At 54.2% G+C, this 24,277-nt stretch overlaps 1 protein-coding gene across 1 annotated transcript; it reads left to right on the top strand.

Moving 5' to 3' along the window:
- The first annotated feature begins 536 nt into the window (after window positions 1-536).
- On the top strand, window positions 537-24,277 carry RAB15 (RAB15, member RAS oncogene family). The gene is made up of 7 exons (XM_061182668.1): window positions 537-742; window positions 17,619-17,679; window positions 18,625-18,685; window positions 19,184-19,261; window positions 19,943-20,032; window positions 21,265-21,330; window positions 21,489-24,277. Exons 1-7 carry the CDS (start codon window positions 619-621, stop codon window positions 21,645-21,647), a joined length of 639 nt encoding a protein of 212 aa, XP_061038651.1. The 5' UTR covers window positions 537-618; the 3' UTR covers window positions 21,648-24,277.

Below are 24,277 nucleotides of genomic sequence, written 5' to 3'. Positions count from 1 at the left end.
GGTGAGCCTAGGTGAGGACCAACCACTGCCCCCTCCCCCGCCCAGTAGGCTTCCGCAGGGGCGGGGTGCTCCGCTGGGTTGGAGCTGGCAGGGCCAGGTTCGGCATGCGATTTGGAGAGAAGGGGCGAGACCCGAAAGCCGAGTTTGGTAGAGGTGAGCTGGGTGGGAGCTCATCCCAACTCCCCCATTCAGAAGGTCTGCAGGTAAACAAAAACGTTCCCCACCCCCCTCACCGCTCTGTCCCGGGTCCCGGCGTAAAGAGGGCGGGTCCCGGGGCGGGTCCCTGTCCGGGCTGCGCACCCTGGGGACGGGGAGGGCGCACCGCCCTCGCCCCCCGCGCCGAGGGGTCTCCTCCCCAGCGCGCGCTCCCCGCCCCCTCTCCGGGCGGCGGCGACGGCGGCGCAGGGGAAGGGGCGGGCGGGGGCCGGCTCTCTCCTCCCACCGCGCTCCCGGCGCACACGCTTCTCGGCACCGAGCGAGCGGCGGCGAGGCGGCGCGGGCCGGCCCCGCTTCCTTCTCGCCGCCGGCGCAGTTCTCGGGCGGGCGCGCGTCGAGATGGCCCGGGCCGAGCGGGGCTGAGCCCGCCGCCCGCCCGCCCGCCGGCCCGCCGGCCCAGCCATGGCGAAGCAGTACGATGTGCTGTTCCGGCTGCTGCTGATCGGGGACTCCGGGGTAGGCAAGACCTGCCTGCTGTGCCGCTTCACCGACAACGAGTTCCACTCCTCGCACATCTCCACCATCGGTAAGGGGCCGTGGCCGGGGGCGCCCCACCCTCCCCGCCGCCGCCCCTTGTCGGGGCGGCCCCTGCCCCTTCCCCAGCCCGGGAACAAGGGTCCGCCCCTCCGCCTAGAGGCGGTGTCGTGGGAGGCGAGAACGAGGGGATGAGTCCCGGGGTGAGGGGCCACCGGCTGGGGATTTAAGCCTGGGTTCATGGAGGTGACAGGCTCCCTGCTGCTGTCCGTGACTATGGAAGCCGCTCGGGCCTCACGCTGGGGAGCCTCCCCGTAGAAGCCGAGACAACAGGGTGGCATAGGCCTGGGTACCCCAAGCTGGGGCAGTGAGAATCAAAGCCACCGATATGACATCCCCCCACCCTCAGGTGCAGAGGGGGAGGGGAAAAAAAAGCTTGTGCTCCGGTAGAGGGGTTCGCTGTGGGGGGAGCCGAGTTACTGAGTCACTGGGTACCCTCAGTCCAGGGGCGACCCAGTGTGGAGCCAAGAGGGGGAAGAAAGGAGGAAGGGAGGAGCCAAAGGGAGTGAACTGACAGGGCACAGTTGTGGAGGGAAGCCACAAGGTGGGACACCTGGGAGGAGGGCATGGTTAAGGTGAGAGCCAATGTGCCGGTGAAGGGGGCCTTTACTAGCCAGCTTCAGACAAGCAGTCAGCTGAAGCATTTGTTTTGAAGGCGGATGAGGACCAGGAGGATTACTTGCCAGGCAAGGGGGTCAGAAGGCAGGCAGGACTCACCTTAGAATAGAGCTCTTTGCTCTGCCAATGCTGGAGCCTGTGCTTAGAGGGACGAGGCCTTGTGGCATCCCGGACAGGACTGTTATGGGCTCACTCGTTCTGGGAAGGAGTGGGTGGCCTTCCCTCTGAGAGTCCCCTCTTGGACCCTGAGTGGCCTCCTCCTCCTCTGAGAGGTCTGAGTGGAGGGCATTCCACTCACATCTAACGGGTTCCCTGATTGATGCCCTGGAGTGGCTTCAGCACCGCCCAGGTCCCCTCTCCTGTCAGGAAGGGCCCCAGACTAGGCTTCCACTTGAGACTTCCGCCCTTCCTCCCCACACAGACTCCTTGCCAAGAGGAAAGAGGGAGCAGGTAGAGCCAGGAGGACCAGAGCCTCATGGTTCAGAGGCAGGCTTTGTTGTCAGACAGGCCTGGAAACCTCACTTTGGGGCAGCGTGACCTTGAATATCACTTAAGCTTCTGAGCTTTAGTTTCTCATCTGTAGAATGGGAATGATAACAGTTCCTACCTGCCCAGCTGTTGTAAGGATTAAATGAGATAATGTTTGTAAAAGACTGCTGCTATTACCGTTGTCATCATCACTGAGCTCCGAGGGTCTCATTCTCTCTTTGCTTCACTATCTTCAAGGGGCTCAGGGTCAGGGGACAGATGCATTCATCTTCCTCAGGGGAGCTGTAAAGCTAGCTCCTAGGAGGCCCTGGAGCTTGGGCTGGGCCGCTGTTTGAATGAGACACATCTCAGGGATGGGACAGGTCTGGAGACCAAGGGAGGGCTGCGGGCCTCTGGGGAAGGCTCAGGGAAGAGGAGATGTTGGGGAAACGCCTGGGAATGGCTGAGGAACCAGATGGGATATGAGGACAGGTTGCAGGCTTGAGGACAAAGGGCAGCAGGTTAGCACTTTCTCTGCACTGATGGCTGGGTCCGCCTTTCCCCAGGATAGAGAGGACTTTTTAGGAGTTTAGATTCCATGGAAGAGAGAGAAACCTGCCTTTCTTCACAACAGCCTTTTAAAATCTGCCCCACTGGGTTTCTTAAATGCTTTCCAGTTTAAAGCTTTCCACAGCACTTGTGACTCTGCCTTGTCTTAGGCGTGTTTTTTGGCTGCAACTAAGACTTAGGAGAAGAGTTGGATGGTCAAGAAAAGCTTTCCCTTCTGGGATACAAAAAGTTCCCCAGGGAGATGGAAGGGGCAGCCAGGAGACAAATCAAGGAGCCAAGAAGATGGGTACTACCAAGTCCTATTCATTAATTTATCCATTCCAAAAAAAAAAAAAAAAAAAGTGTGTCCTGTATCTGGGCTTGGCTCTGCGACCTGAAGATTCCCAGAAGAAAACCCAGGGTCACCTCTCCCAAGCTGCTCCTTGTCTGAGACACATTCTTTTACCATCATGGACATTGATCTCTGCACCTTTCCCAGAGCTGCTTCTGTGGAATAGGGAAAACGGGGCAGTTCACCAATGACTACCAAGACAGAGTTCAGATTCTTGGATCATGTCAATTTGTGATTCACTGTTTAGGCCACTTACTGTAAGAGCATGTGACATTCCAGAAATGGGCCTGCAGGGGGCAGTGAGGAGACCTCCCAGGTAGGTGGAGGCACTGACTGCCCCTCTTCTTTCTGGTCAGCAGGTGGGCAGGTGGCCCTGAGCTGGGTCCGTGCCACCGGCATTTATTTCCCATGCAGCTGTGCTGACCCTGAAGGGGCCCATGCAGCTGTGCTGACCCTGAAGGGGCCCATGCAGCTGTGCTGACCCTGAAGGGGCCCATGCAGAGGCGGGCAGTCAGCGCTGTGATGTTTTCTGCTGTTTCTTCGGCTGTTAAGCCAATTAATTAAGCATTCACTACAAAGTACCGTGCCAGGCATGTTAGAGACAGATTGCAGTCCACCTTTTCCTGCCCACAGAAGCCTGTGATCTAGTTGGGGAAGCAACACAGGCGAAAAAGAGCCTTGGCCACAATGAGAGAATCTCTTTGCGAGCACTTTGTGAAGCACTCTTCAAATGTAGGGGATGGATGATGATCCTTATTGTTCCTAGTAATGAAGGTATTACCTTCGGTATCAGCAGCTAAATAACCACGCAAGACTTGTCTGAGGCAGCCCGTGAGTGGTGAGGGGCCCGTGCACGAGTGCGAACGCCACACAAAGCGCTAGATGGAGGAGGCCGCAGAAGGAGAGGGCCCCTGCGGACGGAAGCGGCAGGGAGGCTCAGCGAGGAGGGCAGGCTGGAGAGAGGGCTTGCAGTGTGGGCTGCATCTCGGTTCCTGTAGGGAAGGAGCAGATGGAGAGACGGGAGCAGAGCCGACAGAGGCGGGAATTCAGTGGGTGTTCATGGAGCTCTGGGCAGTCTGGCTGGAACACGAGGGAGTTGTTAGGGGAGGAGAACATTCCTCTGTTTATCTCTCTGTCTCCCAAACTATACTTCACGTGCCTTGAGGGTCAGACCAAACCTCATTCCTCTTTGTTTTCATAGTCCTAGAACAGGGCCAGGCACGCTCTCCATAAATGTTAAACTAATGAACAAATGAGGGCAGAGGGCACTGAGGGCCTGGCTGAGGAGCTGGAACTCCAGCCTTCGCAATGGTGTCAAGGGGTTCTTTTTTTTTTTAATAAATTTATTTATTTATTTTTGGTTGCATTTGGTCTTTGTTGCTGCTCGCAGGCTTTCTCTAGATGCGGCGAGCAGGGGCTACTCTCTTCGTTGTGGTGCGTGGGGGGCTTCTCATTGCGGTGGCTTCTCTTGCTGTGGAGCATGGGCTCTAGGCACGTGAGCTTCAGTAGTTGTGGCACACGGCTCAGTAGTTGTGGCTCACGGGCTCTAGAGCACAGGCTCAGTAGTTGTGGCGCACGGGTTTAGTTGCTCCGTGGCATGTGGGATCTTCCCGGACCAGGTATCGAACCCTTGTCCCCTGCAGTGGCAAGCGGATCCTTAACCTCTGTGCCACCAGGGAAGTCCCTGTCAAGGGTTTCTTGAGCAGGGGGATGACAGGATGAAGATGGCACTTAGGATGTTGGCTGGGAGAGGGGCTTAGGCCTTGGGGCAGGGAGACCAGTCAGGGGAGACCAGTGGTAGTATGTGGGCATGTAGGACCCTCTCAGCTCGTCCCTTCTCTCTCTTCCACCCCTCCCCCTCCTGTGGCACCAACACCAAACTCCACACAATCACCTGTTCTTGTTTCCCTCCAGAAGCAGCGAGTAGTTCAAATCTGAGAGGGCCTCACGTGGCTGGCGCTGCCTGCCCAGCAGGGAGATAATGTCCCATCCTAGTGGACATCTACGTGCAGGGGACCTTTGATTTCCTTTCTGTGTGGCGGCCACGTGTCAGCCGTTCATGCAAGCTGTAGGGACTGCCCATGAGTTGATTTTCTCCCCCCAGTCCTTGGTCTTCCCTGAGACCCTGTCATCTCTGTCCCTGTTCTGGGGAACTTTTTGTCTTAAAGGCCACATTCTGGGCTTCTCTAGGAGGCTTCGGCTTATAATTTTCCGGCTTGACTGGTTGAACGGCTGTGGCTTCAGGCTTGGTTCCTCAGGCTGGGTTTGCTGCTGCAGTAGCATCTTTCTCAGGAAGTTCTGTTTGAACTGGCTCTCCTTGCCTGGGGAAAGGGCTTGTGAGTAACTGAAGATGGGGGAGTGGGCTGGGGAAGGACCAGGGGGGAGAGATAATAGCCTGCAATCAAGTGGCCTAAGAAACATGGGGGCCAATGCTTGGGCACCGTGGTCCTGAGGTCTGCGGGCCCCCAGACCGTAAGGCACTGTGTATACATGCTGTGTACGCTGCGGGAGGGTCAGGTGGGTCTGTGTTCCCCACCGTGTTGGGAGGCCTGCAGAAAGGAAGGGGAGGTGAGAAGCTGAGTAGAATAGAAGGAGCGCAGACCACAGGCCTAAGATTCGCCGTGGCCTTACAGACACTTAACGTCTCTGCCCTTAATTTCCACATCTGTAAATGGAAGATAGTAACAGAATCTTCCTTAATGGTCTTTGTGAAGATTACAGAGGCTAACAGATACAAAGCACTTGGCAGAGCTCTCAAAAAAAAAAAAAAAAGGCAGCTGCTCTCATTGTATTATGATTATCCCTAGCTCATAAGAAAGTTGGAGATGAACAAACTGTCGATATGTGCTTTGAGGTCATCCCGTCCATCCCTCGTGCATTCGGTCATTCGGGCACTCTGCAGAGCACCCGCCGCTCTGAGCCGGGCAAGGAGCTGGGGGGACAGCAGTGAACAACATGGGAACCGGGGTGCCAGCTGCCCTTCCTGGGGAGCACATGAGTAGACTCTGGGTTTCATTTCCGCTTCGGTGCCATTTCCCCCCTTGCCCTGACAGTGCCGGGGCTGAGAAGGAAGAGTGAGTTGGCGAGGCTGTGCAGAGGCGGAGGAGTGGGGAGACACGTGACCCCCCCGAGAGGACGGCTCTGCCTCAAGGCTCCGACCTCAGCCAGGTGTCACTCTGCCTCTGGCCCTGCTGCGCACACCCCCGCCTGCCCCAAGGACGTGATCCCTGAGAATGGTTCAGAAGCCCTCATTTCAGCTGCTCTGTGCACCTGTGCCACCTGCACAACTGCAGATTCACCCACAGCTTCGAGCGCCCTGGTTCCTGCTTCTTCCTCCTCCTCTTCTCCTCCTCCCTGCTTCCCAGACAGCTTGGTGATGAGCGTTATAACAAGAAAGTCGATATTTGGCTATTACTCTTCTACCCTGATTGCCACCTCTTCTCAGAGTGCCTTTTTCTGTAATCTAACATTTGCGCCTGTTTCCCTGTAAAAGTGCCAATTTTCTGCACAGGCCTCTGACCTCTCCTTGGCTATTCTGCCCTGGGCAATGTGCTTTGTCAAGGGGACCACAGAGTTTCCTGGACATTTAATCCCTCCCACTGAGGAGGAAAGAACTAATCATTGGCCCTATTTTATAACTAGGAAAACTGAGGCCTGAGGGAAGTGATGCTCACGTCTTGCACGCAGGTGACCCCCAACTTGAACTATCTCCTCTCCTCCACTTTCCCCAACTGCATTGGGCATGCCCTTGCTCACCCCAGAAGGCCCATCCAAGGCTGCCAAGCAGAACCTCTCTCCTGGGAGCCAAAGGGGAGAGGACGTGTGCCTCCCTCACCCCATCTGAGGGCTCTGGGCTGGAGGGACAGTTGTGCCACTGCTGTTGGCTGAGTCTGCTTCCTTGACATGACCCTCTGGGGAACAGTCCGGGGCCGTGATTGAGGAGTCTGGCCGGGGCACCTTTGAGGATGAGATCTGAGTGTTGCCCGCATGTTACTATTTTGATAACATATTTACGGAGAACTCTGTGACTGGGGCCCCATGATCCAAAGAGAGAGCCGACAGTTGGCTTCAAAATATGGGTCATTCTCTGATCCCTCTTCTCTGATTACAATTTTCTCTCCACTGATCTTTTCTCCTGGAATGTACTGACTTCATTCATTCACTCATTTATTCCCTCACACACCTACTCATTCATTTTTTTTCTTTCATTGATTCAGTTTTGTTGAATAATATACACTGAGTATCTGCCTTCTGCCAGGCAATGAGACTACGAAGTGAGCGAGATGCTGTTGTGCCCTCACAGAGCTGTTGAGGAGTCAGGCATCCAAACAGACAAGCAGAATTTATGCAGAAGCCATGTCAGAATGCTTTGGAATCACACAGGAGTGATAAATTCCTCCTGCATCGGTTGGTGAAGGCTTCACGGAGGAAGTGACATTTGAGTGAGGCCTTGAAGACTAAGCAGGGTGCCCCAGGGGACGGGGCTGGGGGCGGGGTGTGTGGAAAACGCCTCACGACTTGGGGCTGCTACTCTTCTGCCTGGCCGTGGTCGCACCAGCTTAAGTTCAGCTAGAGCCTTGCTGGGAGTTTGCTCTGTGGGCTCCGTGTGAGGGCAGACGCATCGAGAGGGCCTGTTCCCTCCAAGATGTTTGCTCCTGAGGCTCCGGGCTCCAGTCTCTTCCTCCTGGAACCTTCTGCCGCCTGTCAACACGGCCCAGCCCAGAAGAGGCTCTGCGGAGGGCCGAGGAGTGAGTGGTCAGAAGCCTGGCGGGTCTCGGCTGCCTCAGCGGTACCCACGGACCACTCAGCAGCCGGCTGAGGGAGCAAGGCCCAGGTCAAGGGTCTGCTGGAGGGGAGCAGGACGGGGTTAGCTGGAGCGCGTGGCACACGGCCCGGAGGCCCTGTGGAGGTCTGTGCATGCAGCAGTGGGAAGAGCAAGGGGACCGATGTTTCCCGAACACCTACTCTGCACAGGGATGGTGTGCTTTACACCCGTGAGCCAGTCTGTGTAGAGATCTCATCATAAAGTTGGGGGCGAGGAGTCTCCAAGTTGGCCTTGCAAGTGTTTGAGAAGTTTCTTGGTACATCCTTCAGTTAGAGCCTCCAGACAAGTTTCTATGTCCATGAATGTGTGTTTCTATGTCCATGAATGTGTACGCACACGTGCGTGATGACGGTGGGTCCCCAGGAGAGCCCAGAGAAGGGCAGGGCCTTGCTGAGCTTTCCCTCTCTTATCACAGAGGAAAGAATAATGTGGCCCCTCTTTTTTTTCTCTTCTGAGGAACTGCAAGTTTGACTGAAATGTGTTCCTGCCTGGGGCCCTGATCCTTCAGATCTTCCCCCTGCTGGTACCTTCTTGTCATTTAGTCCTCAGCTCAGATGTCACCTCCTTTAAAAGATCTTCTCTGACCAGCCATTCTAAAGCAGCTTGTGCCCAGGTGTCCTCATCCTCTACTCCATTATTCTGCTTTTGCCTCAACACTTATCACTCTCTGAAATTACTAGTTCACTTATTTATTATCTGTCTTCCGCACTAGAATAGAAGCTCTCTGAAGACAAGGATCTTTCTGTATTATTTGCAGCTGTGTCTTCAAGTACCTAGCTTAGTTCCTGGCACATGGTAGGCATTCAATAATAGTTTGTTATGAATGAATGGATGAATGCATGCGTACATTTCCTAGAGAACTTTTGCTCTTCCCTGAGGGAAGTTGCAAGTAGTATTGGTTTCTTGGGACTCACAGACAATGAGAAACTCACTATGTACTCATGTACAGTTTGGAACTGTGAGAAGAGGGGAGAAGAAGGGGAGCATTTTGTAAGGGGTGAACAGTTTCCAGTAGCTTTTACCTTTTCTGCTCAGATACATGCTATAGGAGAAGCTTAGACATAGCAGGGAGCAAGAAAGTGGCTCCCGTGATCCCTGTGCAAGTGGGGTCCTCTTTGGTGAATGCAGAGATGACAGGTCAGTGTCTTACACTAAGGTCAATATTGCCTGTTGCTCAGGGTCACTGCTGGTGTCAGATGATGCCCATCAGCTCAGCCAGGCTGCTGAAGTGACCCTCCAGGACTCTGGAGTAGGAGATCCTAGGGCTCAGGCACTGGGGCATGCATTCCTCTCAGCATCACGGGAGTCCATGTTTGACTGGGAAACCCTTCTGCATGATAATAGCCCCTGGGTTCCTGGGTCCAGGGTCTCCAAAGACTCTCCCTTCAAGAGACAGCCCGGGGGCACCTTTTCCCCTGAACGAGGCCAGCATGAGGGACAGTCATTCCGGAGCTGGGTAAGAGGAAGTCAGTGGCATGCAGCCCCACAGACAGTGAGGCTAAGAGTTCCCAGACAGAAGGGAGGAAGGGTGATGCAGTAAGTGGCAGGCTTGGGGCAAAGATACTCTCCCCCGCCCCTCACCTGACTGGTGTGAGGCACACTTGTGCCTGGAATCTTCTCTTAAGCTTTGTCTCTTAGCTCTCCTTCTGTCTTCTTCCTCTCCCTGTTCTTCCCCTCCCTTGTCCCTCAGCTGGCGGGGAAATGGTTTCCTCTCTTGCTGAGGGCAAGGTATTACGCTGGTGTCTTGTTTGGGGTGGCAAAGTCAGGCAGCCACCTCCCCACAGGGTCTGCCTTCCCCGACAGTTTGTTTTGGGGTTGCTCGGGGTGACCTCCTGCCACATCCCACGTGAGCTCCACACATCCTGTCCCGTACATGCTGGTTTCCTGCAGGGGGAGGGGCTGGGGTCCTTCCTGGGACTTGAGCTTGGTAACCAGAGCCAACATGGCTCCAGGGATTGGGTATCTGCCTTGGGTTTCAGATGTATTAAGTTGTTCCTGTGGTGGCGTCTCATTGCTGATGAAAAGGCTCAGGTCACGCTGGCTGCCGGGCCTCTGGGCTGCGGTTGATCACGGTGATAACATTTGGCACCCAGAAGAGTCCTGTTTCCACTTGAAGCATGTGGCACTGGGCGGGCAGGCAAGCTGGCACCTGACATTAACCCATGAGGTGCTGGCTCACCAACAGGCACACCTAGCTTTGCCAGAATTTAGGTTGTAGCCAGACTCTGGGGGCCATGGGGCTCCCATGGTGGGTGGCATTTTCACTTTTTGTTAAACACTCCAGCTTAGTGTGGCTGTCTCCCCTCTCTGCACCACTCTGCTTCCTCTTCCTCACATGAGCTCCCTCCTACTTTCTAGAGCTCTTTCTATTCCTCAAGCCATGACCCTAATCTCATCCCCCCTATAGGAGATAGCTTTTTCAGCTAAGATTTAATGAAGCTCTTTGTGCCAGGCTCTCTGTTATGGGTTTTGTAGCTTATCTCATAATCCTCACAAAAATTCTCTGACATCAGGGATTGCCATCCCCATTTTACAAGTGAGGAAACTAAGGCAAAGAGAAGTTAAGTAGCTTTCCCAAGACCACACAGGCAATTAGTGGTAAAGGCAGGATTGGAACCAAACTCTGACCTCACAATTGTGTTGTTAATGACCTCGCCACTCTGTTTCTTCTTCTTTTTTTTTTAAACATCCTTATTGGAGTATAATTGCTCTACAATGGTGCATTAGCTTCTGCTGTATAACAAAGTGAATCAGCCATACGTATACACATATCCCCATATCCCCTCCCTCTTGCATCTCCCTCCCACCCTCCCTATCCCACCCCTCTAGGTGGTCACAAAGCACGGAGCTGATCTCCCTGTGCTATGCAGCTGCTTCCTACCAGCCATCCATTCTACATTTGGTAGTGTATATATGGCCACGCCACTCTCTCACCTTGTCCCAGCCCACCCCTCCCCCTCCCCCTCCCCCTCCCCGTGTCCTCAAGCCACTCTGTTTCTTGAGCTGCACTCCCTCCATGCTTTCCAGGGTTTTCTTTGGAGGCAGACAGTGATGGGAAGGAGTGCCGTTCCCCTGGATGTGCCCTGTTCCCTTCTTTCCATGGTCTTCACAGACCCTCCACTGTGGACTGGGGCAGTAAGCTAGGAGCTGAGGGAGTGCCAGTGCCGTCTCCCCTGCCCTGTCCCTCTGTCCCCAGCCCCAGTACCTAAAGCAGGGCCTCCCTGTCCTCCAGTTCTCTGACGGCAGCCCTGTTACTGTGCTCCAGGACTCTGGGTGTGGCCTGGCAGTCACCGGGGGTTGCTGCTGAAGGAGCAGAGGCTACACAGCCAAGGACGCAGGAAGAGCCGGAGGCCTTCCAGAGGCCACTGGTATAGTTAGGGCAGCACATCATAGGTGTGTCAGGGCCTGGCACTGTCACTTAACTGAGGAGCCTTCTTGTCATTGTGAGGTGTTCAGGCAGCAGGACACATGCCACTGCTCTTGAGCCGCGGGCACCCACTCCTTCTCTCTGGGGCAGGGGGACGCCACTAATGGCACCGCTGCTGTGTGCCTGGCACTGCTGGTATGGAGGCAGAGATTTTTTTTTTTAATTAATTAATTAATTTATTTATTTATTTATTTTTGGCTGCATTGGGTCTTTGTTGCTGCGCACGGGCTTTGTCTAGTTGCTGCGAGCGGGGGCTACTCTTCACTGTGGTGCGCGGGCTTCTCATTGCGGTGGCTTCCCTTGTTGCGGAGCACGGGCTTTAGTAGCGCGGGCTAAGTAGTTGTGGTGCACGGGCTTAGTTGCTCCGCGGCATGTGGGATCTTCTCGGTCCAGGGATCGAACCCGTGTCCCCTGCAGTGGCAGGTGGATTCTTAACCACTGCGCCACCAGGGAAGTCCGAGGCGGAGATTTTTAAAACAAACACAAAATTTTGTCAAATACAAACTTTATCCTCTGCCTCTTAGGTGCTCTGCATCTAGAAGACAAAAAGTAGGAGGTAGCGAGCGGCAGGGCACATCGTCTTCCTCCCAGCCCTGTAGCTGAAAGGACTTGCCACCAGCCTGGGGGAGCCACTAGGCAGCAGTGGGCAAGTACAGGCTGAGAATTCTCAGGCATCCTGAGGTGTGCGCTAAGAAGAGGGGCTGTGCCATGAGGATGCCCACGGGCTGACACCTGGGGTCTGGCATGGACCGGTAGCTGTGCTGGGACCCACGCCCCCAGCCCCCACCCTGCACGTCTGTCCGCCTCCTGCTTCTCTCGGTACCAACCCGCCAGTCCCTCTGCACCACCTGGAAGGAGCCGCTTTGGCGGAGACGGCACTGGCACTCCCTCAGCTGCTCCTGTTGGCCAGGTCACGCTGTGGGTCACCGGCAAGCCCACTGATGGGCCTCCTTTGGGTCAGATGTCCACCCTGGTCTAGGCGGGAGCTGCTTCTCCACAAAGAACATGCCGCAGCCAGCCCTGCTTCCCTGAGCAGAGGCTTTGGGCTGTGCACTTCCAGCCGAAAAGGGACACTGGGTGTGGCGGACACCACGATTGACGTATCTGAGGTGCTGGGAAGAAACGATGAACTGCTGGTCGTGCTCTGGGCACTTGGTTGGGAGAGGGCCTCGTCTTCTTGACTTTCTGCTCCCGGGGCTCTAAGGTCTCCAAGAACCTCTACCGGAGCGGTGTGGAGGTAGCTGCTTGTTCCTTCACACCTGGGTGTCCCCTGTGCCCAGGAAAGGAAGCCGGTCCTCCTGAAGGGATGCTGACGTGGCACTGTGCAAGGCGATGCATCTGGGCTTAGTGAAATCATGAGCTCTCAAGGAGCAAGGGGCTCCCTGATAATAGGTTATGGTGGGCTTGCTCCATGTGTACCCACTACTAGACGCCTTGTTATACCAGAACAGGGGTGGGGAAGGCAGGGGCGGGACACAAAAGGCAGTAAGAGTCTGCAGCCTTGGAGGGTTGGGAAGCCACTGATCAAGTGAGGTGCCCTGGGTAGGTTTTAAGAAACCTGTTTGCAGTTCTGGCTCAGCCATAGCGTGTGGGAAGGGAGTAAGTTACTTGGCTTCTCTGTGCCTCACGGTAATAATCCCTGCCCCTACCTCCTTCATAGGGCTGGCATGAGAACCAAGGGCTCTGGATCCCCTAGCCAGGGCGTGTGCTATAATGCTTAGCAGTATCATGAGCCTTGCGTGTGTTCTACCTAGAGAAGGCCTAGACTGTGATTTTCAAACGTTAGTGTGCCTTAGATGTAGTAGGTCTGGGTGGGCCCATTTGCGTTTTCTAACAGGCTCCCCGGTCACGTGGATGCTGCCGGTCTCCGGATGAGCAAGGGTAGTGGAGTAGCAAGGGACTAGACTGTGCAATCCTTCCCACATCAAGGGTGCTCTGGGTTTGTTTTCCTGGCTTCTCCCCAGGAAGCCTTTATGTAGCAAAGGGAAGGTAGGAGTGAGAGAACTATCTTCTACCTATGAGGAGCTGCACATATATTATCTAATTTATATCCCACACCAACCCTTAGGAGGCCACTGGTATTCTCATTCTATGGACGAGGAAACTGAGGCTCAGAGAAGTTGAGAGTTCCCCAAAGTCACACAGCAAGTACCAGAATCAGGATTCAGATCCAGGTCTTTCTGACTCCAGTGCCAATGGATAGCTCTTCTACTAAATTAGAACCCTCAAACTTTCCTCTATCTAAAAAATCACCCGTGGTCCTGTTAAAAATACAGGTTTCAGGGCCTCACTCTCAAATTCTGATTCATTAGGTCTAGAAAGTCAAAGTAGTATCTTTTTTTTTTTTTTAATCACCCCAGGTGATTCTAAAGCTGAGCACCTGCAAAGTACACCTTGAGAATCGGAGAACTCCCATGCTGCCTCACTTGACACTTCACATGCAAAGTCTCAGTCCAGATGGAACTCCCAAACTTGGGCATGTACTAGAATCACCTGGAGAACTTGTTAAAACACAGATTCCTAGCCACCTCCAACCCCACCCCTGCCCAGAGTTTTGGATTCTGTAGATCTGAGGCGAGGCCCAATAACTGGCATTTCTAACAAGCCCTGACTGAGGCTGGTGCTGATGCCGCAGGTCCGGGGACCACACTTTGAGAACCACTGTCCTTAGAAGCCTGCTGTCAAAAGTGTGATCCGTGGACCAGTAATATCAGCCTCACCCAGAGGCTTGTGCGGCATCTTAGGCCGCATCTCACACCGACTCAATCAGAATCTGCATTTTAACGTGGTCCCCACATGATTTGCATCCACTTTAAAGTTTGAGAAGTGCTGCCTTAGAGGAGCCAGGATGAGAACACACCAGGGGTGGAGACAGATGAAGAATCTCTCTTCTCCCTGAAGAGTCTGAAGGTGCAACAGAGAGGGGCAAAACTATTAGGATAGGATGTACACCTAGAGGGGGATGATGACAGCTGAGAGGTGAGACTTGGAAAGGATAGAGGACTCTTCCCCAGGGAAGGTGGAGACGACAGGACATTCTGAGGAAATGAGGTGGGCCTCACAGCAAGGCTTCATCAGGCAGCTGTCACTTTGCCCTTAAGACAGTGGACAGGGTGTTCTCTTTCAGCGGTAGTGGTAGGGAGAGGGTGGACCGGGACTGAGCCCTTCAGCAGGGAAGACAGTGGCTGTGAGGAACGTGGTGGGTGAACCACCTGGAATAAACAGCTTCTGAGCAGCGGCGAGGGCCGGCAGAGGTGAGAAAGCGTGAGTCTCTAGGCGACTAAACAAGGCCAGTCTTTTGACTTTGCCCTGCAGTGCTCAGCAGTGGAAAAAAACCAACAGCCATGCAGGGACAGGGAAGGGGCCACGGATGGACACAGGTCACGGCAGGCCAGGGCTGACTGGTAGATGGACACCGTGGAAGATGCAGGGTGTATGGGAGCAGAGTAGAGCAATAGATTCCACTAGAAGATCTTTGGGCTGTTAATCTTTCAATTTAAAAAGGAGGGGAGTGGGTGGGAGAGGAAGATCCCTCAGAAGCCATAGACTTTCTATGTTTCTTCCTTAGTGCTGGTGAAGAGCCAATACTGATGCATTTTATTTCTCAGAGATGTTACAACAAATTTTATTGGTGGTCAGGAGGGTCTAGGTTGCAAGACGGTGGTGGGGAGGTGCCATGAGCCCCCAGAATTCCCCAGCCTTGGTCCCTGGCCACACAGCTAAGAAGTGAGGGAAGAGGAGAGAAGGAATCCAAGCCCAGCGCTCACTCCCAGGGCGGCTCCCTGTCTTCTTGTCAGCCCTGCCTCTCCTAAGACCTGCCTTCATTGTCAGGGAAAGCTCCCTGGTGTTGGGGGCTCCTCCCCCAGCTGAACCCTTCTCCAGAGAGAAACAGAAAAGCGTAGGTAAGGCCTCTCTGCCTGGTTAACACACTATTCTCCTCTCATTCCCCCAAGAAACAGTGCAAGGGCTCTGCCATCAAACAGGCCTCTGCTACTTGCTGTGCCAACCTTGGGCTAGTTATCTTACCTCGCTGGGCCTTTGTTTGCTGTCTAATAAGCTCTGTAAGGGCAAGGACCATCTGTCTTTTTGGCCACTTTGTCTGCATCTAGCACTGTGCAGGGCACAAAGTAAGTTCCCATAGAGGTTTGTGGAATAAAGGATATAGATTCCTCTCTTTCACCAGCTCCCCACCCTTGTGACCATTTTGCACAAGGTGCTGTCCTTTGACTGGGCTTGCTGGGCTGGTACGAGGATGAGCTGGCTTTATTATAAAATGAACAGAATCACTGATTCTCCTGGGAAGAAGGCACTGTACCAGGAAAGAACAAAGGTTTCTTGATTCCCTTCTATGCCGGGTGTTGGGGAGAAGCAAAATTTTTTTAAAAATATTTATTTATTTATTTAGGCTGCACCAGGTCTTAGTTGTGGCATGCGGGATCTTTAGTTGTGGCATGCGAACTCCTAGCTGTGGCATGCGGGATCTAGTTCCCTAACCAGGGATCGAACCCAGGCCCCCTGCATTGGGAGCGTGGAGTCTTACCCACTGGACCACCAGGGAAGTCCCGAGAAGCAAATTCTTGACAACTGCTTGTCTAGGGAGGAGGTGAGCACGCTACTGCCCCCCACCAAGGCCAGGGGCCCCTCTCCTCCTTTCTCCCTCCTCTTTTTTTTACTTTCTTGGCACCCTTGGTAGAATGGCTGCCAGACGTTACCCATTTGGAAAAGTACAGCTCAATAGATATGAATCAGCTTGGGCAGGTGAAAAATGATTCACTTCCGAGCAAGTTGATTTAGTTCAGGTTGTCCCGTCAATCTTTTTCTCCCTTTTAATTAAATGATGATTGGTCTCAATGGTGAGAGAGAAGAGCCTGAATTTAATGTCTGTGTTTGTGGAAAGCTGGGGACAATGTGGATAAGGGGGGAAGTATTCCTGTTGGCAAAGAACTAATGCCGGTGTGGAATGGCAGGGGCGCTGGGGATTCTGGCACCTTTGGGGCTGTGCTGTGCAGCCTGGGGACTACGGGCCGGAACTCTGCCTTCACCCTGTTTCTCACCTGAACACTGGTTAATGGTGCCCATTCCTGACTTGTCTCCAGGGAGTGCACGAGGACTGCAGCTTAATTAACTTCCTAGACACAGCTCTTGAATCACTGGGCACAGTGCCTGGCACAGTTAGGGCTGGGGAGAGGTGCCTCATCACTGCTGTCACTCAGATTCAACCCTGCATGCTGCTGGTGATGCTGACTTCTCCTGCTGCAAAATTCCCCAGATACGTTTCTGCGCTGGACTGGTTTGCCAAATCCCTTACGTTTCCTGTGTCTTGTGGCAGCTTAGCTCCTCAAGCCCCTGGGCAGATGAGCCTGAGAACCCTGATTGTCTACCCTCCCTCCCCCAACGACATGCTGTGCCACTGCCTCTTCATGTGGTCACTGGCAGTGACCCAGGAGCACCCATGTAGACCAGGGCTGTACTTGGTATAGTGATAGCTGAGACCGACTGAATGTCCACCAGGTGCCAGGCACTGTATCTCATTTGGTTTTCTCAGTGACCCTCTGAAATGATTGGTAATGTCCCCATTTTACTGATGAGAAAATGGAGGCTCAGAGAAGCAAGGTGCCCAAGGTCATAGCTATGAGTTAAATGTCCAGAGTTAGGATTCAAGCACAGGCCTGACATTGAAGCCCATGCTCCTTCAAGTAAACAACAATGCCTCCTCTGGTAAAAGGGCCTAGTCAGCAACAGATGCACTAGGCTGTCTCCTTGGTGGGCCTTTGCTAGGTGCCGAGGGCTTTATACACACTGTGGGGCTGAAACAGTCCTCCTCTCTCGCCAGGGTCTCTGTGCCTTCCCCACATTCACGACGGCACCATAACCCCTCCTGGTTGCTAATAAGGCAGAGAGAGAATAAACCCAGGCAAATGAGGTGGACTGCTATTCCTAGGGATTAGAGTTCCAGGAAGGATAAATACAAGTGGTTCTCTGCAGAAGTATAAATAAGGAAGACTTTACACGGGAGTAGAGTGAGACACATTTTGGGGCTAAGTAAGGCAGCAACGGAGTGGATTCCCCCATATTCACTTCCTGTGTGCCAAAGGCCCTTTACTTCTGGCAACTCGCAGCTCATGGAGGAAGGGAAGCCCCATTCAAAGCCCTGGACACTCCCTGAGGGTCAGTTTTTGGTTCAAGAAGGCCTTTACCTTGTGCCATCTTTCTGCCAAATTAAACCAAAAGGAGACCCTCAGGTATGAGTGCCCTGGGCCATACTTCAGTTCTCAGCGGGTATCCTTACTTTCTTTTTTTTTTTTAATTTATTTATTTTATTTTTTGTTGCTGAGCATGGGCTTTCTCTAGTTGTGGCGAGCAGGGGCTACTCTTCGTTGCGGTGTGCAGGCTTCTCATTGCGGTGGCTTCTCTTGTTGCGGAGCACGGGCTCTAGGCGCGTGGGCTTCAGTAGTTGTGGCATGTGGGCTTGGTAGTTGTGGCTCACGGGCTTAGTTGCTCTGCAGCATGTGGGATCTTCCCGGACCAGGGCTCGAACCCGTGTCCCCTGCATTGGCAGGTGGATTCTTAACCACTGTGCCACCAGGGAAGCCCCCTTCCTAACTTTCTTGCTCACTTCCTTTCCCCAGGTGTTGACTTTAAGATGAAGACCATAGAGGTAGATGGCATCAAAGTACGGATACAGATTTGGTGAGTTGGGTAGGAGGAGAGGACCTGGGGCTCTCTCTAGCTGCCACTGCCATGTGTAAAATCCCAAGGCTTCATCTGGAGTAACTGGCCACCTCTTCGATGGAGAGAAGCAGAAGTCTCAAAGCCCACCTCCTGCTCCCATGAGCCTTAATCTCTCATCTCTGCGGCTCCCGAGATCTTAGTTCCCCGACCAGGGATTAAATCTAGGCCCTTGGCGGTGAAAGCGCGGACTCCTAACCACTGAACCGCCAGGGAGTTCCCTCTCATCTCTTTCTTAAGAAACTTATGGGACTGACCGCAAGTCACCAAAAAGCAAGAATTAGAAGGAATTGGCAAACTAAGCACTGCGGGTTTGTCTTCGAATAAAACTTTTCCCTTGGGCCGTGCTGCCCTGCATAGCACTGAGGTAGGATTCCAAGGAGGGAGGGCTACGCCCCATCCTTACGGTGGGAGTTCCTGGTCGGAGTTCCTCACTACAGCACAGTGCAGTTCCCATAAGTAGCCACAGGGGGCCGCTATGGCTCTCTGGCCTGTTGCTCCTGGAAGCATTGCCTTTCCAGCATTTGGAGCGGCCTCCCAATTTCAGAGTGGTATGGGCATTGCCTGCAGAGGTCCCAGAGGGACTGGAGATGGAGCAGTCCCACCAGTCTGGCCACAATGGCCAAATCCTAGAGACAGTTATCCAAGACCCAGTTATGGTTGTGGCTCCTAGTGCAGATACAGTTGACAAGGACCCACAAGCCCTGTCAGCACCTATGACTAGCCCTCTCTGCTGCAGAGTCAGATACGTTTGGATGCCCTTGGGGACCAAAGCTCCACTGATTTTTCACCCTGCAGCTCTCCAGTTTCTCCTGCAAAGGCACAGGGTCTCCCAGCTCCCGTTCCTCCCCTCCCCACCTGCTTCCATGGTCCCTGCTCTTCTGAAGGGCTGGCTTTCTATTGCAGGGACACAGCGGGGCAGGAGAGATATCAGACCATCACAAAGCAGTACTATCGACGGGCCCAGGTGAGCCGCTATTTTCAGGGTTTAGAGGTGGGATGCTGCCACCCACACTCCTGGCTCTGGGCGTTTGAGATATTTGTGCCACAGATCCCCAAATGGGCCCTCGGATTGCCTGCTGGTGAGTGAGGAGGGTGGGCTCAAGGCGGTCTTTCAGTCGTTCACTGATCATTCATTCATCAGCTACTCTCTGAGCACTCACTACTGGCAGGTCCCCACCCTCACCCTCAACTTCCACCCTCCTTCCCGGACCAAAGACCACATCAAAGTCTTGGTGCCTTTCTGCCTCAGAGAGCTCTGTGATGAGCCTAGGAAGCAACAGCTTTGGGGGTCTGAGAGAGAAGGAGACTTTTCTGGGTGCTGAGGGATGTTCATTATGCTAAACAGGGAGAAGGGAGATTGGGACCCAGCGTTTAAGGTACCACACCCGATTCTGACGCCATGACTGTGCACTGTCTCTGTGTGCATGTACCTGCCCCATCTCTCTCTCCTTCTCTCTCTCAGGGAATATTTTTAGTCTACGACATTAGCAGCGAGCGCTCTTACCAGCACATCATGAAGTGGGTCAGTGATGTGGATGAGGTAGGATGTGCTGCCTCACTCTTGGGGGTGGGGAAGGGCACCTCAGGGGGGAAAGCAAAGTGAAGGCCACATGGGAAGGGCTGAAGCTGTCAGGGTTGGCGAGCAAACACTACCAGGAACCCTTGCCTTCTGCAGCCCCGGATCAAGACCTCTGGGTGAGTAAGACATGAGGAAGAAGCCCAAGCAGCCATGCCCTCCATACTCTGTACCCTGCCAGGCCGCCATGGCTGTGTCTTCCCCTGAAATGAGTTAGGACGGAGCCTACGCTGTGAACAGCTTCCTTCCTGAAATGTCAGGACCAGGTGGAATTGCGAGACTGGGGTTCCAGTCCTGGCTCTGCCACCACAGTTGTGGAGCCCTGAGCAAGCCATTTGAACTCTGGGTCCCCAGTTCTTCATCTGTGGAGTGAGGGGCTGGACTTAAGTCCAATGTCCTTTCCAGTTGCCCAACCCGAGGAAGCATCAGTGTCTTCTACCCTAAACAGTCCCCGTGACATCCCTCTGGGACCCTGGGGTCAGCCATGGTACTTGGGGAAGCCTGGCACCTGCACCCAGTCAGCCCACTCTGTTCCTAGGGCTCTTAACTTTGCTGCTGGTGTGGAGGCCAGTGTAGGCTATATGGGTGGGGAGATTGGGGGAAAGGCAGCACTCACTGGCAGTTCTGTCTGTCCTTTGTCCCTAGTATGCACCAGAAGGTGTCCAGAAGATCCTTATAGGGAATAAGGCTGATGAAGAGCAGAAACGGCAGGTGGGAAGAGAGCAAGGGCAGCAGGTAAGTGGGAGTGAGCTGGCTGAATCCATCCCTTGGGTTTTTGGCTGGCTTCCTGGGCCAGGCCTGAGAACTGGAACCCAGGGTTCTATCACCATCATCAGACACCCGCCTACCTCCACAGTAGCCTAAGGAACTGGATGAATTGCCATCCTTGAGAGTTTGTTTTCTGTCCTTTAGGACGGTGATTTGGGGTCCATCCTGAAACAAAGACCTCTCCCAGCTCCGAGGCCCCCAAAGCAGGATTACCTCTGCCTAAGAGCCCACCCTGGTTAGTGCGGAGGAGGGACTTCAAGCCGCTCCCTTCTCCTCTAGCAGCATCCAGGCATAGCTTCTGTCCTACAGTCATCCCACCCCTCCACACCCACTCCCTGTCCTCCTTACACTTGAAAAGAGGTAGGAAGGGAAATGAAGGCATGAAGGGCCCACATTCGGAGAAGCCATGGCGGCAGAGAGGGTAGGAGGATGGTTTTGAGGGAATGTCCAAGCACACAGGGAGACCATCCTCCCAGAGAACAGAAAGAAAGATGGGTACCACTGAGGCCAGAGTCACCCATTTACTCTGAGGGCCTCAAGAGTTTTTCTCTCCCTCTTCAGTCAATAGCATCCCTTTAGCACTTGAAATAAAATTGTTTTTTAGTATAAAAAATAATACATGGTCATTGAAAATTTTGAAAATAGAGGCCAACTCCTACTAGAATATTCGTATTTGTTGAGTACTGTATGTGTGGCCCTGTGCTAAGCAAGTGCTTACAGATGCATGACCCCATTTAACCCTTCCACAGCCTTGGTTGATAGATGCTGTCATCCCCTTTGAACAGATGACGAAGCTGGGGCTTAGAGGGAAGAAGTAACTTGTCTAAGGTCATACGCTCTTAAGTGACAGCACTGGTATTCCAGCCTGGGTCTGTTTGACCTCAAAGCCCATGTTTTTCATTAGTTTGTCACAATAATTTTGTGTCTCTGGCTCCTGACACGTGATGTGTGTGTGTTGGGTGTATATGTGTGCCTGTGTGTAGGTGGGGAGGGGTGGTGCATTTGTGGGCATCTTCTCCCATTCTCTGCTAGCCTGTGTCTTAGGAAGTCCTAGTCTCATCTGAGAAGTTATCTACTCTGAGAAACTGTCACACGACACAGCACGGGCCCAGAGTGCAGTGGCAGGAAGGATGCACCAGGTGCTGCGGGCACCTCCCTTCCCTTAGCGACTCCCTTTCAGGACTGTTCTTCTCTTGCAGCTGGCTAAAGAGTATGGCATGGACTTCTACGAAACAAGTGCCTGCACCAACCTCAACATTAAAGAGGTGAGTCCCGTCTCGTTAGCTGAGTCCAGCGAGGCGGGGAGGCGAGAGGACGAGGCAGCAGAGCAGCTGAGAGCAGATGAGCCCCACCCAGGGCGGGCAGCCACAGGGGTGCCGGGAAGAGGGGAGACCTGGACTAACTGCGCTCCTTGCTCTCCCAGTCCTTCACGCGCCTGACCGAGCTGGTGCTGCAGGCCCACAGGAAGGAGCTGGAAGGTCTGCGGACACCCGCCAGCAATGAGCTGGCCCTGGCGGAGCTGGAGGAGGATGAGGGCAAACCCGAGGGCCCGGAGAACTCTTCGAAAACCTGCTGGTGCTGAGCATCTTGCGTGGAGCGCCCCCGCCCCGCACAGTCCCCTCTCCCCGCAGGAGGGCTGCGGGCACACAGGGAGCCTGGGCTTTGCCCCGCTTCTCTTCTCCTTCGGGTGACCCTGTGGAATCTCGGCCGCTGCTCCTCCCCCTGCCTGGCTCTGGGGAGCAGCTCCTCTGTCCTGTCCGAGCAGCCTCGCCCCCCTCCCCCCGCCCTCCCCCCGGGATGGCCCCCTCCAGCCTGTTTCCCCAGCCACAGGCCTGCCTTGAGCCCCTGATGTGCTACGAGCACCGCCTCACTACGCTGAGGTCCCAGACAATGGCCCAGTCCGGAGTCAAGGCCACTGGAGGTTCCTTCTCTCTCAGTGCATCTGGTCTCCTCTCCACTTCTTCTCACTTCTTCCCACCTCTCTTTCTGTCCCTTCCCCTCAGCTGTGTTCCTATCAAAGCCCTCCCCCCGTCCCCCACGTGTCCCGTGTGGCTGCTGGTACAGCACCTTTCGATGCCTCCCTCTTTGCCGGGCCGAGGGAGTGGACTCAGGCTCAGGGGCACATTCCCTGCTCTGCTCCGGGAGAAGCCCCACCCCGCTTTGTGGGAAATTCTTCCCGTCCTCTCCTCCCCACCGCCCCTTCTTGTGCCATGGGCCTGCCTCCCCTGTGACCGGGGAAAGATGAACAGCAAGAGAGGAAGGAAGGCCCAAACTGGTGGTCCCCATGCCTGGGGCTGTCCTACCCCCCCGTCCCCAGCTTCCGCTGCACTTGGCTGCCTGCCCTCCTGCCTCTTGGGGGAACTGAGCTTCAGAGAAGAAAAAAAATGTGAGGGGTGGCAGGGATAAAACATCACCTCCATTCTCTACCTGCCGTGCAGCATGTACACTATTTCTCCCTGCCCCCAGGCTCCCGAATTTAAAGATGTGGACCAAGGCCTGAGGGCACTGCAGGGGCAAGGAGAGCCCTGGGGCCAATCACACGCTCCAGGAAGGGGAGTGTTTGGAAGTGAAGGACCAGCTCCTATATATCAGGTTAAGAGCCGGGACAGCAGTTTGCAAACCAGAGGGGAATTCGGCAGCAGCAGGGATTCCTGGGCCCCATCTTCCATTTCTTATGTAAGAAGGACGCTTCCCCACCACCCGGGCAGGTGAGAGGTGACAGAACCACGCTGGTGGTCTTTCACCGAGCCCAGCCTTCCGCTCTCAAGGTTTTCCCGAGACCCAAAGTTTGTGGGAGAAGGGCAGGGAGCTCATGGGCAGAAAGCAGGCAAGCCCTGGGTAGGAACGCTTGGTGCTGTTCCCTTCAGCCTTCAAGACCAAGTGCTCATCTTGTTCCACTAGCTCCTGACTCAGAGGCCTGAGGGTTTGCCAACGGCACTGTGGCTACAGGTGGAGGGAAGCGGACTCCCTCCTCCAGGGCGCTTTGTTTCAGGAAGAAGTTTCTTTAACCCCATATGGTCCAAGAGTCGTTTGCAGGAGGCCCTTTAAGGAGGGAACAAGTCAGTTACCAGCCCTAGTAGGGTTTCTCCCCACCTTCCCAAGATGGGAGAAGCCTAGGGAGGAAGATCGGTCTTCAGCTGCGTTGCATGGCTGCCACTGGAGTGAAAACAAAACTGGGCATCAAACATTCACTAATTAAGGACTAAAATCCAGGACACACACTCGTGAAGGATTAAGAGCCCCACTTCCTTACTCCTCTGAAAAAATGGGTGGGTGATGAAATCGCCAAACCTTTCCTCTGACTCTTATCAAATCGGGAGAGGGTAGCTCAGGATGAAGGAATGGGGGATGGGTTATCGTAGTGGAAGGAAAAGGAAGGCAGGAATAGTTATAAATCATCAGCTAATGAGAAATGTAAAGAGCTGACTCTTTAGGACGAAGTCACGACCACAGCTGAGGATGTTTCCTTGAGGACTAGCTCCTCAGGTGTTAAAACATGCAGCATCACTCTGGGGTGGGGAGGTCAGCAGTGCCAACCCTTGGTGTGCCCTTAGCCAGGAACTCGAGGGAGGGGAAGTTGTACTGGCCATTGGCTCCAACCTGTGGTCAGTGTTGCTGCTTTCCCTGAAGATCTGGCCAAGCACCATTGCCTTTCTCTCCTAGCCCCCTTGGGGAAGAGGGACTATATTTTTACTGTACCCTAGGGGTTCTGGAAGGGAAAACTTGGGATCAGGATTCTATGGCCTGAGAAGCCCCATCCATAAGGGCCACAGCTGGGGAGAGGTATGGGGCAGGAGGGGGGGTTGGGATTTTAGGGTGCAGCTATGCTCATGAGGTACCAGAATCAGCCTCTCACCCCTAAACTTCTCCAGTCCCGGAGGTAGCCTGGGACCCGGCCTTAGACTGTTGAGCAGGTGCGCCTGCCTGTTGGCTCCTCACCACCTTTGCACCTGTCGTCTTGAGGCTTGGCACAGCCCTAGGCTCTCCACCTGCTCCTGAGCCCCACCATCTCCCTGTGACGGGTAAACTTCGTGTGCTGTGTCTCGGGTCCAGGATATGAATTGTGAGCAGGGTTCATCTATTTTAAACACAGATGTTTACAAAATAAAGAATATTTCAAGTCACAGGTGTGACTGCCTGTGTGAATCCCTGGGAGTAGATCTCACTGGGACCCTGGCAGTTCAGGGGGAGGGAGAGAGGCAGTGCTGGTAG

Source organism: Eubalaena glacialis, chromosome 2, assembly GCF_028564815.1.
Source record: "Eubalaena glacialis isolate mEubGla1 chromosome 2, mEubGla1.1.hap2.+ XY, whole genome shotgun sequence".
Classification (NCBI taxonomy): domain Eukaryota; kingdom Metazoa; phylum Chordata; class Mammalia; order Artiodactyla; family Balaenidae; genus Eubalaena; species Eubalaena glacialis.
This window is presented reverse-complemented; position numbering and strand designations above follow the sequence as displayed.

Coding starts and splice junctions, on each gene's coding strand:
- RAB15 (XM_061182668.1), top strand. CDS start 619: ATGGCGAAGCAGTACGATGTGCTGTTCCGGCTGCTGCTGATCGGGGAC. Junction 17,680..18,624: donor AAAGTACGGATACAGATTTG/GTGAGTTGGGTA, acceptor TTTCTATTGCAG/GGACACAGCGGGGCAGGAGA. Junction 18,686..19,183: donor AGTACTATCGACGGGCCCAG/GTGAGCCGCTAT, acceptor TCTCTCTCTCAG/GGAATATTTTTAGTCTACGA.